Here is an 11,391-nt window from a genome sequence, read left to right on the forward strand (position 1 = left end):
ACGGGGGACACTTGTGTTTGCATCACGGACAGATGCTCTCAGAAGTCTGAGTGTCTCCGTTTTGTGATGTTAACTTTGCACAGTGGGTCCAACTGTTAATAGGTTTTGACGTCCAATATCGTTTTTTTCCCCCACTGTACATTTATCTATTGTGCCACCTGTATTGAAATTATTTGGTTGAAGTAATTGGTTGATGACCATTGGTTAAATCCATTATTTTATGGGCCACTGAGACGTGTCTGTATTCTACCTAATTTTATCAGGACTTCTGCATTTATTACCTAGAAATGATCTATAAAGAAATATTTTCCTAATTTTCTATTTGTTTATCCTGAAGTGCAGTCTGTACATCAAAGGGAGGAAAATGCTCGACACCTTCGCTTTCTTTATCATTTTCCAAACGGTCTCGGACAGAGAAGCGCCATTTCCCAATTACCCTCGCGGTGGATCTTGGCCTTTTCTCCTGGAGTCAGGTGATGAACGCCCTTATCGCTGCCTTGGACTGTGGGCACTACATTACCCAGAATGCTCTGCGACGACAGCCGGTGTGGCTGAGCCAATGAAGGCTCAGAGAAAAGGCATTTCCGTTTGAGAACAGTGGTCGGGCGGGACTTCCGGCCTCCTCCTCCAGGCGGTCATTTTGGCCGCTCTCTGGTGGGTGTCTGTCAGGCTCCGGAGCGCTGGGTCGGGGCTGAGGTGACGAACCGAGAAGGCGCGAGAGGAGGCGCTGTCCCCGCTGCACAGAGCGGGTGTGAGGCTCGGCGACGCCGCCCGGGGGACCCGCGCCAGGGCCGGGACAGGGACCGCCGTGCCCGGAGCCCCTCCTCTCCCGCCGCTTCCGGCCCCGCTCCGCCCTGGAGTCCAATGGCTGCGGCCGCGCGGACGGAGCCGGCTCAGGTCAGTGCTCGTGCTCCGCGCCCTCCCCGCCCTCAGCCCAGCCCAGCCCTAGAGCCCCGAGTGCGGGCGCCGCTCACGGGCCTGCAGCCCAGGCCCCGGTGTCCGGGACGGGGAGGCGCTTGTGGGGCCTGTTTCTGAGACCCGGGTTATGGGAGTGGGAGAGGGGCCCAGGGGAGGGCCCGCGGGGGAGAGGCGTGGAGGGCGACTGAGCCGGGGCCCTGAGGTCCGTGTTCTGTCTGCAGTGAACAGAGTGTGAGGCCCAGTTAAACCTGGAATAGCAGGCTGAGGGTTGTACCTCATTGTGAGGACTCTAAAAGCCATGGAGAGTTTTGAGCAGAAAGAGATACGATCTCCGTTAGGGTTTTAACACTTTGCCGAAGCCTGTTCAACGGAAGGGCAGAGTGCAGACGGATGGTGTTGATATTGAGGCGCTGGGAGGTGGAATCTTTATTCAGGGTCACACACCTGTTAAGAGGTGACATGGAGCACTGAGGCCCAGAGGTTAGACAGCCGGCCTGAAGTCACGGGTCTCCAGGACCAAGGAAGGGTACAGGGAGGCATGAGCCGTTGAACCCCACCATGGCCTCATTCCTCCAAGGCGTGCCTCTTCGCGCTAGTTTTCCTGGGTGGAGTAGTGCTTAGGAACCCACACAGGGAAGTGGAGGGTGTTCCGGTGCCTCACCTATCCAGACGGCCCCTTTGGTGTTCTATGGATTGTGGTTCCCCGGCACTCTTGTGTGTGTGTGTGTGAGGAAGATTGGCTTGAGGTAACATCTATTGCTAGTGTTCCTCTTTTTGTTTGAGGAAGATTGTCCTTGAGCTAATATCTGTGCTAGTCTTTCTCTATTTTGTATATAGGACGCCACCACAGCAGGGCTTGATGAGCTCTGTTTAGGTCTGTGCCTGGGATCCTAACTGCAAACCCTGGGACACGGAAGCAGAGTGTGGGAACTTAACCACTATGCCACCAGGCCGGCCTCTCCTGAGACTCTTAATGCTACTCCTCCAGTCCTTGAGTCTGGGGACTCTGGAGAAACCCCAAGTCCTGGGGTAAGGCCTTCTCATGCTTTAGATACAGGTGTTCCCATTACTGGCAACCAATATAAACAGGTGCGGAGGGTTCTTCCAGGAACTAGTTCTCAGAGTTCCAAATGCTTGGAGGTAAAACTGACCTGTGAGTGTTCGAGAGACCTCAAGTCTCCTTTCTTTTAGGTGAGAACAAAAAGCAAAGGATAGGAGTCAGGATTGGAATGGTTGCCTGAAAAGGTGGATGTCTATTCTAGGGGTGATGAGGTGTTTGGATCAGAGGAGGGAGGTGATCTTACCAAGGTCTTAACAGGCTTCATCTTGCTGTAGAGTGGAGAACAGACTGGGGTTGAGGGAGAAGGAAGGGAAGATCAGGAAAGAGGCTCCTGTCATAGTCCAGGTGAGGGTTAATGGACCAGAGCGGTGGCTTAGGAAAAGTCCTTGGATTCTGGATGGTATTTTTAAAAAGAGCAACAAGATTTTCTAACGTGGATAGTGAGGGACTGAAACACAGGATTCAGAGATCACCCCAGGGTTTTCAGACTTAGCAGCTATAGAGATGGAAGCTCCATCATCTGGAATGAGAAAGACTGTAGTAGGAGTAATATTCACTGCTGGGGCGGGGGATGGTATCAGGAGCTTTGTTTTGGCCCTGTTAAGAGTCTCAGGTGTTTCAGAGATCACTGAGTGGAGGCATGAGGGGGTAGCTGAACACATAGGTCTGGAAATGTGGGGAGGGGTTCAGCTTGGAGACATCCAAAATATGTTGGCTACTGTGTGGACCCTGATGAATAAGTTGTGGTGACATTTAGGAGGGGCAATCTTCAGGTTATGGTGTAAAGCAAGTAGGGGGCCAGGAAAAGGAGGGTGGGGGCTGTGAACTGGATCTCTTTCTTGGGTAACTAGGTGATAGTATTGGGCTTCACAAACACAAGTGAGGAACGTAAGTGGCCTTGAAGGGAGGATGTGTTGGGGACAGGATAGTCTGTCAGGTGACCAAGGCTTCCAAGGGAAAAATGGACATGAGGTGGATGCGGATGCCTAGAGGTCACTGAAGCAAGATGATACTCAGGCTGGAGCTGGTCCTTATTCACCTCTCTATGGACTCTCTGGGATTTTTTGATGACTTTGATGTGTTCTGGCATGTTTCCTTCAGCCTGGAGGATAAGATCATGGGCAAATATTGTCATCTGTGAGCATCAGTATGCCTGGGATGGGCCACCAATGGGCTGGGCTTTGAATGAGGGTTAGGTGGACAGAGGAAGGTTATGACTGCTGCGAGGACAACAACTGCAGCACAGAAGTGCAAGAGGGCCATGGGAATCGGAGATCCACATATGGTTCTGTGTGGCTAAGTTTGAGGCAAGGAATGGAGCCAGGAGGGAAGTCTTCCTAGAAGGTTTTGGCACTGCCACCACTAATGGCAGCCATGGGAGGTTTACGGTAGTATTGGATCCCGTATGAATTTACCAAGCATACTCTGGATGCTCTCTGTTCGTATGTCATGTAAGGCCTAAAATTAAGTCCCAGTATTATATGCTGCCTTGACATGTGTTGAAACCAGGAGGCTCTCAAATGGCCTGAGCACAAGTTCCCCACCTCACTCTGCTCCTGCAGATAATGTCTCCTAACCAAACAACTGTTATAAAAGGGACCAGGTACAGTTCCTCCTTATCCCTTTGTAGTGGGTTTCAGTTCCCTGTCAGCCCTTTGGATTTATTCAGAAAAGGAAATTACATCCTCCCGTGGGAACCAGAGTGCACTCTACCCTCTTGATACTACAAAGTTTGCATCCCACAGCTCCTGGTTGTCCACTGTTGTCCAGAGTGTAATCCCCTGTAGCCCTGTGTGGTGTCCTCTTATCCCAGGGTGTGAATATATCTGATTAATGAGATGCTGCTGACCACATCTGTCCAGTATCAGTTGTGTGTTTGGCCATCCCCATAATCCTAGGTAGGAATCCCACCCTCATCAGAGGAGTGAAAGTGAAAAGGAGGTGATCAAAATTCTTTAACATGTTGGGACACCAGGGAGATGCTTATGGAGTGAGACAGTGAGGTGGCGGTGGCCATGGGCATGTGGCTGTGGTGTCTGGAAATATGAGAGATGTGCAGTCTAAAGAGGGATGTGTACATGGAGATGGAGCATATCTGATGGCCGCGGGGCCCTGTATTGGGACTTACATGACCTTGTAAGGGGAACTGTCTGGCATGAGGGGTTGGAAACCTCTGTGCCAGGCCCACAGTTTAGACATCTATTTGTCCAGCTGCCTCTTGTTGCTGATGTCTGGACACAGTATTCAGTGCGCCCATAAGGAGACAACAGCAGCAATGGCACCAGGGCCTACTTACTCCTCTGAGTTGAGGAGACTGGGAGGAAGATGGTCATAGGATAGATATATGGGGGAATGGATTGTAGGGCCTCAGGAGTGGGGAAGTTTGTGGTTTTATCTGTCCCAATCATGACAGGTTGGTGTGACCTTTGAAGATGTGGCTGTGTACTTTTCCTGGGAGGAATGGGGTCTCCTTGATGAGGCTCAGAGACGCCTGTACCGAGATGTGATGCTGGAGAACTTGGCACTTATAACCTTCCTGGGTAAGGCCCTTACACCCACCCCTGCGCCCTGAGCTAGGCTCTGCCCTTCCCCTTTATCCACTGGCAAGTCTGCCCTTCTCATATCAGGACCATGGGCACTGCTTCCTTCCCCAGTTCCTTGGGTAAGTGCTGTGGTTGGTTGGGCTGAGGTGTGAGCAGTGTCCTCTCTTCTCCTTGAGCATCTCTGACCCCTGCAACATCTAGCCTCGAAGGGATGAATCCAGAGTCAGGAATCTTGCAGTGATGGATCCCACCTTATTTGCCCTCTCCCTAACCAGGTGAATTTTCCAGAACCAAGGCACGTGTGTACCCCAGGTTCTGTTTCCTTCCTCTAGCTGACATTTCCTCATTCCTGTTTGTGCCAGAAATTGCCATCACTGACACAGTCACTACTTATGTGGACCATGGGCTATTCTTGCAAGACACTCCTCTAAAGTTCTCTTTGTAATATTTAGTTTTCTTTCCTGTGGTCTCTCATGTGCTGAGTTATTTTTGGCCAGTGCTGGCTGCTAGTCTGTCCTGTCTTTCCCTTAGTACTTGCATCATCTGGGTTCCATGTAGTTGCTCATCAAGGGGGTGGGGTGGAGAGGTTCACAGGATAGAAAGGAATCCAACTGCAGCAAGATGACCTCAAGCATAGTCTGGCCCTGAGAAGTGGTGCCTAGGGGAGGACGTGACATCAGGGCTGTGTACAAGTCATACCAGAAACCAGTTCTATTCACTCGTCTTTTGGTGCCAATCACAGTGGCAGCCACACCTCATTTCTGCCTCTCCTTCCTCATTCTTCACACTTAGCCACGTTGTCAACTCTACTACTTGTCACTTCTGCTCTTATTTCCAGCTCAGGGATAATCCTCACTCACCTCTGTGGACTCCACGTTTCAACGCTTTTTCACACTGGTCCATCTATGGGGCTGTCCAATGTTGGCCTCTACATTTTGTGTCCTGGGGTGTGTACATTCTTAATCCTTGATCACTACCTGCTCTGTTGCAGTTGGATTTTCCTGGGCCTGGACACAACCTTCTACATAGCACTTGTGTGTCATCAGTGGACAAAGTCCTGCTGAAAGTTGTTTGCAGAAGAATGAGGAATGAGAGACCCTGCCTCTGCTCCTTGTGTCACACCCTGTGGTTGTGTCCTTCACCTTGTGAAGCCTCCCTCATTCTGTGATCTTTAGAGGCCCGGTTCTTTTAAACAGCCCCATCCTTAACCTGAACCCAACCAGCTTATCCTGCAAACAATCCCATGAACTGATTCTTGGGTTTGTCAGACACACATTTGTAATGGGGCTGTCTCCTCGCACAAAGTCAACATGCACTTCACCAGCATTTCTCTGCTTTCAGGTTGTTGGCATGGAGCAGAGGATGAAGAGACACTTTCTGAGCAGAGTATTTCTGTTCAAGGAGGGTCACAGATCAGGACTGTCAAGACAGATCTGTCTCCCCAGAAGGCCAACCCCTGTGAGATGTGTGGCTTGATCTTGAGTGACATTTTTCACTTGTCTGAGTACCAGGGAACACATTGTGGGCAGAAACTATACATGTGTGGGGCATGTGAGAAGCCATTCTATTACAGAGCAAACCTTCATCGGCACCAAAAGCAGCACATTGGAGAGAACCCATTGAGAAGCGATGTGAGGAGAGCCTTGTTTGTGGACACCTGCAAAATCTGTATGTCAAGGAAGCCCTTTACCTTTGGGGAGGTTGGGAAGGACTTCCTGGACAGCCCAGGATTTCTTCACCAACAGGCCACTCACACTGGGGAGAAATCAAACAGTGGAACCAAGTATGGGGCTGCCTTTCTAAGGGAAAAAAATCATTATAACTGGGGAGACTGCACAAAAACTTTCAACCACAAATGCACACTTGTTCAGCACCAGAGAGTCCTCACTAGAGAAAGACGTTACATGTGCAGTGAATGTGGAAAATCATTTAGCAAAAGCTCCCACCTGATTAGACATCAGAATGTTCACACTGGAGAAAGGCCTTTTGAGTGCAGTGAATGTGGGAAATCTTTTAGCCAAAGCTCAAATCTCATTCAACATCGGAGAGTTCACACTGGAGAAAGGCCTTATGAGTGCAGTGAATGTGGGAAATCCTTTATCCAAAGCTCACATCTCATTCAACATTGGAGAGTTCACACTGGAGAAAAGTCTTATGAGTGTAATGAATGTGGGAAGTCTTTTAGCAAAAGCTACAGCCTCAGTCGCCATCAGAGTGTTCACACTGGAAAAAGGCCTTATGAATGTAGTGAATGTGGGAAATCATTTTCCCAAAACTCTGTGTTCCTTCAACATCAGAGGGTTCACGCTGGAGAAAGTCCTTATGAGTGCAGTGAATGTAGGAAATCTTTTCGCCAACGCTCTGCACTCCTTCAACATCGGAGAGTTCACACGGGAGAAAGGCCTTATGAGTGCAGCGAATGTGGGAAATCATTTGGATATATCTCCAATCTCATTACACATCGGAGAGTTCACACTGGAGAAAGGCCTTATGAGTGTGGGGAATGTGGGAAATCATTTAGCCAAAGCTCTACCCTCATCACACATCAGAAAATTCACACTTGAAAAAGGCCTTATAACTTTGGGAATGTATGCAATTCTTTACCTACAGCTCCAGCCTCTTACAAACACCAGACTGTTTACATTGGATCAAGGCCTTATGAGTGCAGTCAATGTGGGAAATCCCTTACTCAAAACTTCAGCCTTAATAAGGAGAGTTCACAGTGGATCGAGGCCTTAGGAATGCAATGAATGTGAGAAAGCCATCAGCCTAAGGCCTTTACTCTGCATAACACAAATTTCACATGGGAAAAAAACAACTTACATGTGCAGGGATATACAATTTCTTTGTTCAGTATATCAGCACTTGAGATCCCTCGTGATGGTGCTGTCTGCCTGAATTGAACCTCATACATCCAAACATCTGCAAAAATTCCAGGTATGTGGGAGCTGCATTGCACATTTTAACCTGCCCAGGGCCCTTCTCAGATTTATGTCACTGCCAGTTTTGTAGGAGAAGCTGTTTCACCTCTACTAGCTGGCAGGTGCCCACAGTGTGCATCATTGACTACCTCAACATGTTCAGGGAAGGAAACCTCTATGTTCTCCCATTCACAGGAGGGATTGGTGAGAAACCTGAGCACTCTTTTCCTTTCTCCTCTCTCTCTCTGATGAGGTAGGCCATGGACCAGACCCATTTTTGACCTAGAGGACTCTGCTGGTGACTTGAAAACATGGACTGCCTTTTTCAGGGATATTGTTAGTCTCACGTGACTCTGATGGAATTTCCTGCCCTTCAACTCTCCAGCCCAGGAGCAGCCTGCCTCCCATTGCTCTGCTTTGTGCAAAAATGAAGGCCTTATTATTTAAGCCATCATCTTTAATTTTGAGAGTTCTATTTATTGTGTGTGGTGGTTTGAAAACAACTGGGTTCTGCTAACAGAAAGGAGAGAACAGCTTTGGTTGGGATCCCAAACTTGGTGTGTCTCAGAGGGGACAGTATGATGGCAGGATATACCTCTCTCTCCAGTTTTGGCCTCATTTGTGTTGTTGCCCAAGGCCTCCAAGGAAAGACTACAGGACTTTATGCTCCTAATTTGTAGCCTGAATGCCATGATATTTTCTGGGTTCAGAAGTCAACCTGAGGAGGGGGTAGTTGTTGGTTGTTGTGACAGCCTGTGGTGCTTCTGAGAACAACATGAACTTGTCTTGTTCACAGGGGATATTGCGTCGTGCTCAGTACTGAGGGAAATCTTCTCCCAGGTCCTGCAAATGAGCCATGTGCCTTGAGGTGCAAAATTCTGTAGGATAGCATCACTGGTTTTAAGATTACAAGGAAAATTATAATTGTTACAGAAACATTGGATTAATAGTGGGAGGAGGAGACTGTAACAGACAGGATGAAATCCGCCTCTTTTAAGGGGCATCAAGTGTTAGTCACTGTGGCTGTGAAGGATGAGCATGTACAGAAAAGCTCAGATCTCCTGAACTGTGAATCTCGTATAGCAGAGGACATTGTGAGAGAAAATAATCTAAAGGTTTTGTGGATTCCTGTAGCCTCTCTGGGCTGTCTTCAAGGCCACTTCTGTGCAAACAGAAAAATGAAGATAGAGAGAAGGGAGATCTCTTTATCAAGTGATGTGGACTTTGTGCCCCAGGCCAGCATTCCTCTTGAATCAACTGGAAATAGCCTTCATTGTTCACTTATATTTTTGACCACTGAAGCAAAGTGCCCATCCCAGGGCACTTTGAGAGAGATGGTGGTGTCACTATAGGGAATCTTCCAAGTGGCAAATTCAGATGTCTATTTTGAATCCTATTTTTTAAGCTTTAATAAAGTATAAATGACATGCAATAAAATGCACATATTTAAAACTTACAGTTTGTTTTGACATTTATGAAACCATCATCACATTCATGATAATAAGCCTATCACCCCCATATTTACCTTATGTCCTTTAATGATGTCACTCTCTGCTCCCCAGTCAACCATTGGTTTACTTTTCTTTACAAGAGATTAGTTTGCATTGTCTAGAATTTTATATCATTGAAATCCTAAAGTGTTTACTCTTTTTTCCCCTGGGAGCCCTCACACAGCATGTTTGAGATTTGTCAACAATGCTTATATGAGTAGCTCATTCTTATATTGCTGAGAAGTATGATGTTCAGTGGATATACCACTATTTGTTTATTTTTTCATCTTTATGCATATTTGAGTTGTTTCCAGTTTTTGACTCTTGCAAATAAAACTGCTACAGTTATTTGAATATAGTTTTTCATATGGATGTTTCATTTTTCTTGTGTTAATATTTTGGGGTGCAATGCCTGAGTTACAGGGTTAGTGAATATAAAATTTTTTAAGGAACTCCAAACTATGATCTGAACTGGGTGTTCCCTTTTGTCTTCCTACCAGCAGTATGAGAGTTCCCGTTCTTCCATATCCTTGCCAGTAGTGGGTACGGTTAGTCTCTGTAAACTTTGATCCTTTTAATAAATGTGTAGCAGTATCTCGCTGTAGTTTTAGTTGCATTTCTCAGATGTTTCATGATGTTGAGTATTTTTTCATTTGTTTATTTGACACCTGTATGTCTTCTTTGGTAAATGTCTGTTCATACTTTTTGCCTGTTTGTTAAAATGAATTTTGACTATTTCCCTTTTCATTAACAAATAAGATAATGAAAGAACAAAGAATTATTCAGAACTTCAATGCTCAGTTTTTCTCAACTGTTTCAAAAATGTGTTTGTTTAAGACAGATTAACTGCAATCAGGATCCAAAATGTATTATGGCTTTCAGTAGCTGTGTCTCATAAGTCTCTTAACCTGTAGGTCCCAGTTGCTATTTTTATTCTTATTATTTGTTGAATTTGTTGAGTCATTTGTTCCTCAGAATTTGGCGTATTCTAGATGTGACTTGTTGAGTCTGTAGGGGAGGAAGAAATATTCCTCTACTCTTCTAGGTTCTTCTGGCTGGTTTAAGAATTAAATTGACATGAGACAGAATAACAAGAGAAAATCAAACAAGTTTAATAACATGTACACATGAGAGACACAGGAAAACTGAGTAACTGACCAAAATGGCCAAAGCCACCATGTTAAATACCATCTTCAGTTAAAGATGAAGGAGGATATTGGGGGTAGTCGTTTGGGACTTCAGAAGGGAGGAAGGAAATTCACATGGAGATGGAAAAGCAAATGTTTGATAAACAGATGTTTGCCATGCCTTGCAGAGACAGTGAGACATGGAGAGGACTTTGATCAAATGGGTCTTGCTAGGTTCCTCCTCGTTCACCACACCTAGTTCATACTCTACCACAGGTATCTATGGTGATAGCTCATTCCTGGAACCAGTCTTCTATCTTAAATTCTTTTAGGCAGTTAGGGGGGAGATCAAATTTTCTTCCTGAGTCGTTTGTTCTTAAAAATAATCAAGTGAACGAGACACATTTTGGGGGTAGCAAATTCTGCTGCTCTACAAGTCTCTGATACTGTTTAACTCATCACCCCTCCCCTGTAATCCTGTGCACTAGATGTGGATGAGATGGGTAAGGAGGTTTGGTCCTGGCAGACAGGTGTGTGATGGTGACTGTTGGGGAAATAAAAATAAAATTTCTGAACCCAGAAATCCTCTACTCAAAGGTAGTAGTGACAGAAAACACTTATTGAGTAAGCATTAAGCCAGAATTCTATGTGCATCACAGGCCATGTGCTAAGAAATTGCAAAGGCAGAAAAAAACTCCCTTTTATTTGGCTAAGCAGATACAACCCATGACATACGTGTGTTGAAGATAAAACAATAACTAGTGGCCCAGCTCCGTTTCCCGAGCCACACTGAGGCACTGGCTGAGAGCAGCCTGCCCAGAGTGTGGTTTCTGGAACTCTGCAGTGGATCCCAAGGCAGCATAGCTGGGGGCTGTTGGCCAGCTACACTCCTCACAGCCGGCTCCCTCGTGAGGGGAAAACCAAGCAGCACACTCCCATGGCTGCCCAGGACTGAAACTACATGGGTGAGATTTGAATAGTTTTAAATATGGTTTGGGTAAAGAGGCAGCAGAATAATTCTTTGACAGGTGCGTTCTTTGTTTCTGAAACTTCCATCTCATTCCTTATCTTAAAAGCATGAAAAGTAGGTCTAGTCTAAAAGTAAGGAATTGGCCCTGAAGAAAAACAATGGTCAGGTAAGAGAACTTGACAGTAACTGTCAGAATTTGTCCCACATGGTTCTTCCTAATTTGACCTGGTGACTGGGTTGACTATCTGTGGTATCTAATTGGCTTTATCCAGAGGAAAGACAAACATCCCATATCTTAATGATGGGAGGTTGTTTTATAAATGGGAGCAAAGAAGAGGTCCTGCCCAGGACCAAGAGATAGG

At 46.5% G+C, this 11,391-nt stretch overlaps 1 protein-coding gene across 1 annotated transcript in view; it reads left to right on the forward strand.

Moving 5' to 3' along the window:
• Positions 1 to 9,290, forward strand: part of LOC131397540 (zinc finger protein 211-like) — a 164,498-nt gene extending 155,208 nt beyond the window's left edge. The window contains exons 5-6 of the mRNA XM_058530618.1: positions 4,392 to 4,518; positions 5,863 to 9,290. Coding sequence (XP_058386601.1) covers positions 4,392 to 4,518; positions 5,863 to 7,085 — 1,350 coding nt within the window. The 3' untranslated portion in view covers positions 7,086 to 9,290. The remainder of the gene's footprint in view (positions 1 to 4,391; positions 4,519 to 5,862) is intronic.
• Positions 9,291 to 11,391: the final 2,101 nt, after the last annotated feature.

Source organism: Diceros bicornis, chromosome 34 (genome assembly GCF_020826845.1).
Source record: "Diceros bicornis minor isolate mBicDic1 chromosome 34, mDicBic1.mat.cur, whole genome shotgun sequence".
Taxonomy (NCBI): Eukaryota; Metazoa; Chordata; class Mammalia; order Perissodactyla; family Rhinocerotidae; genus Diceros; species Diceros bicornis.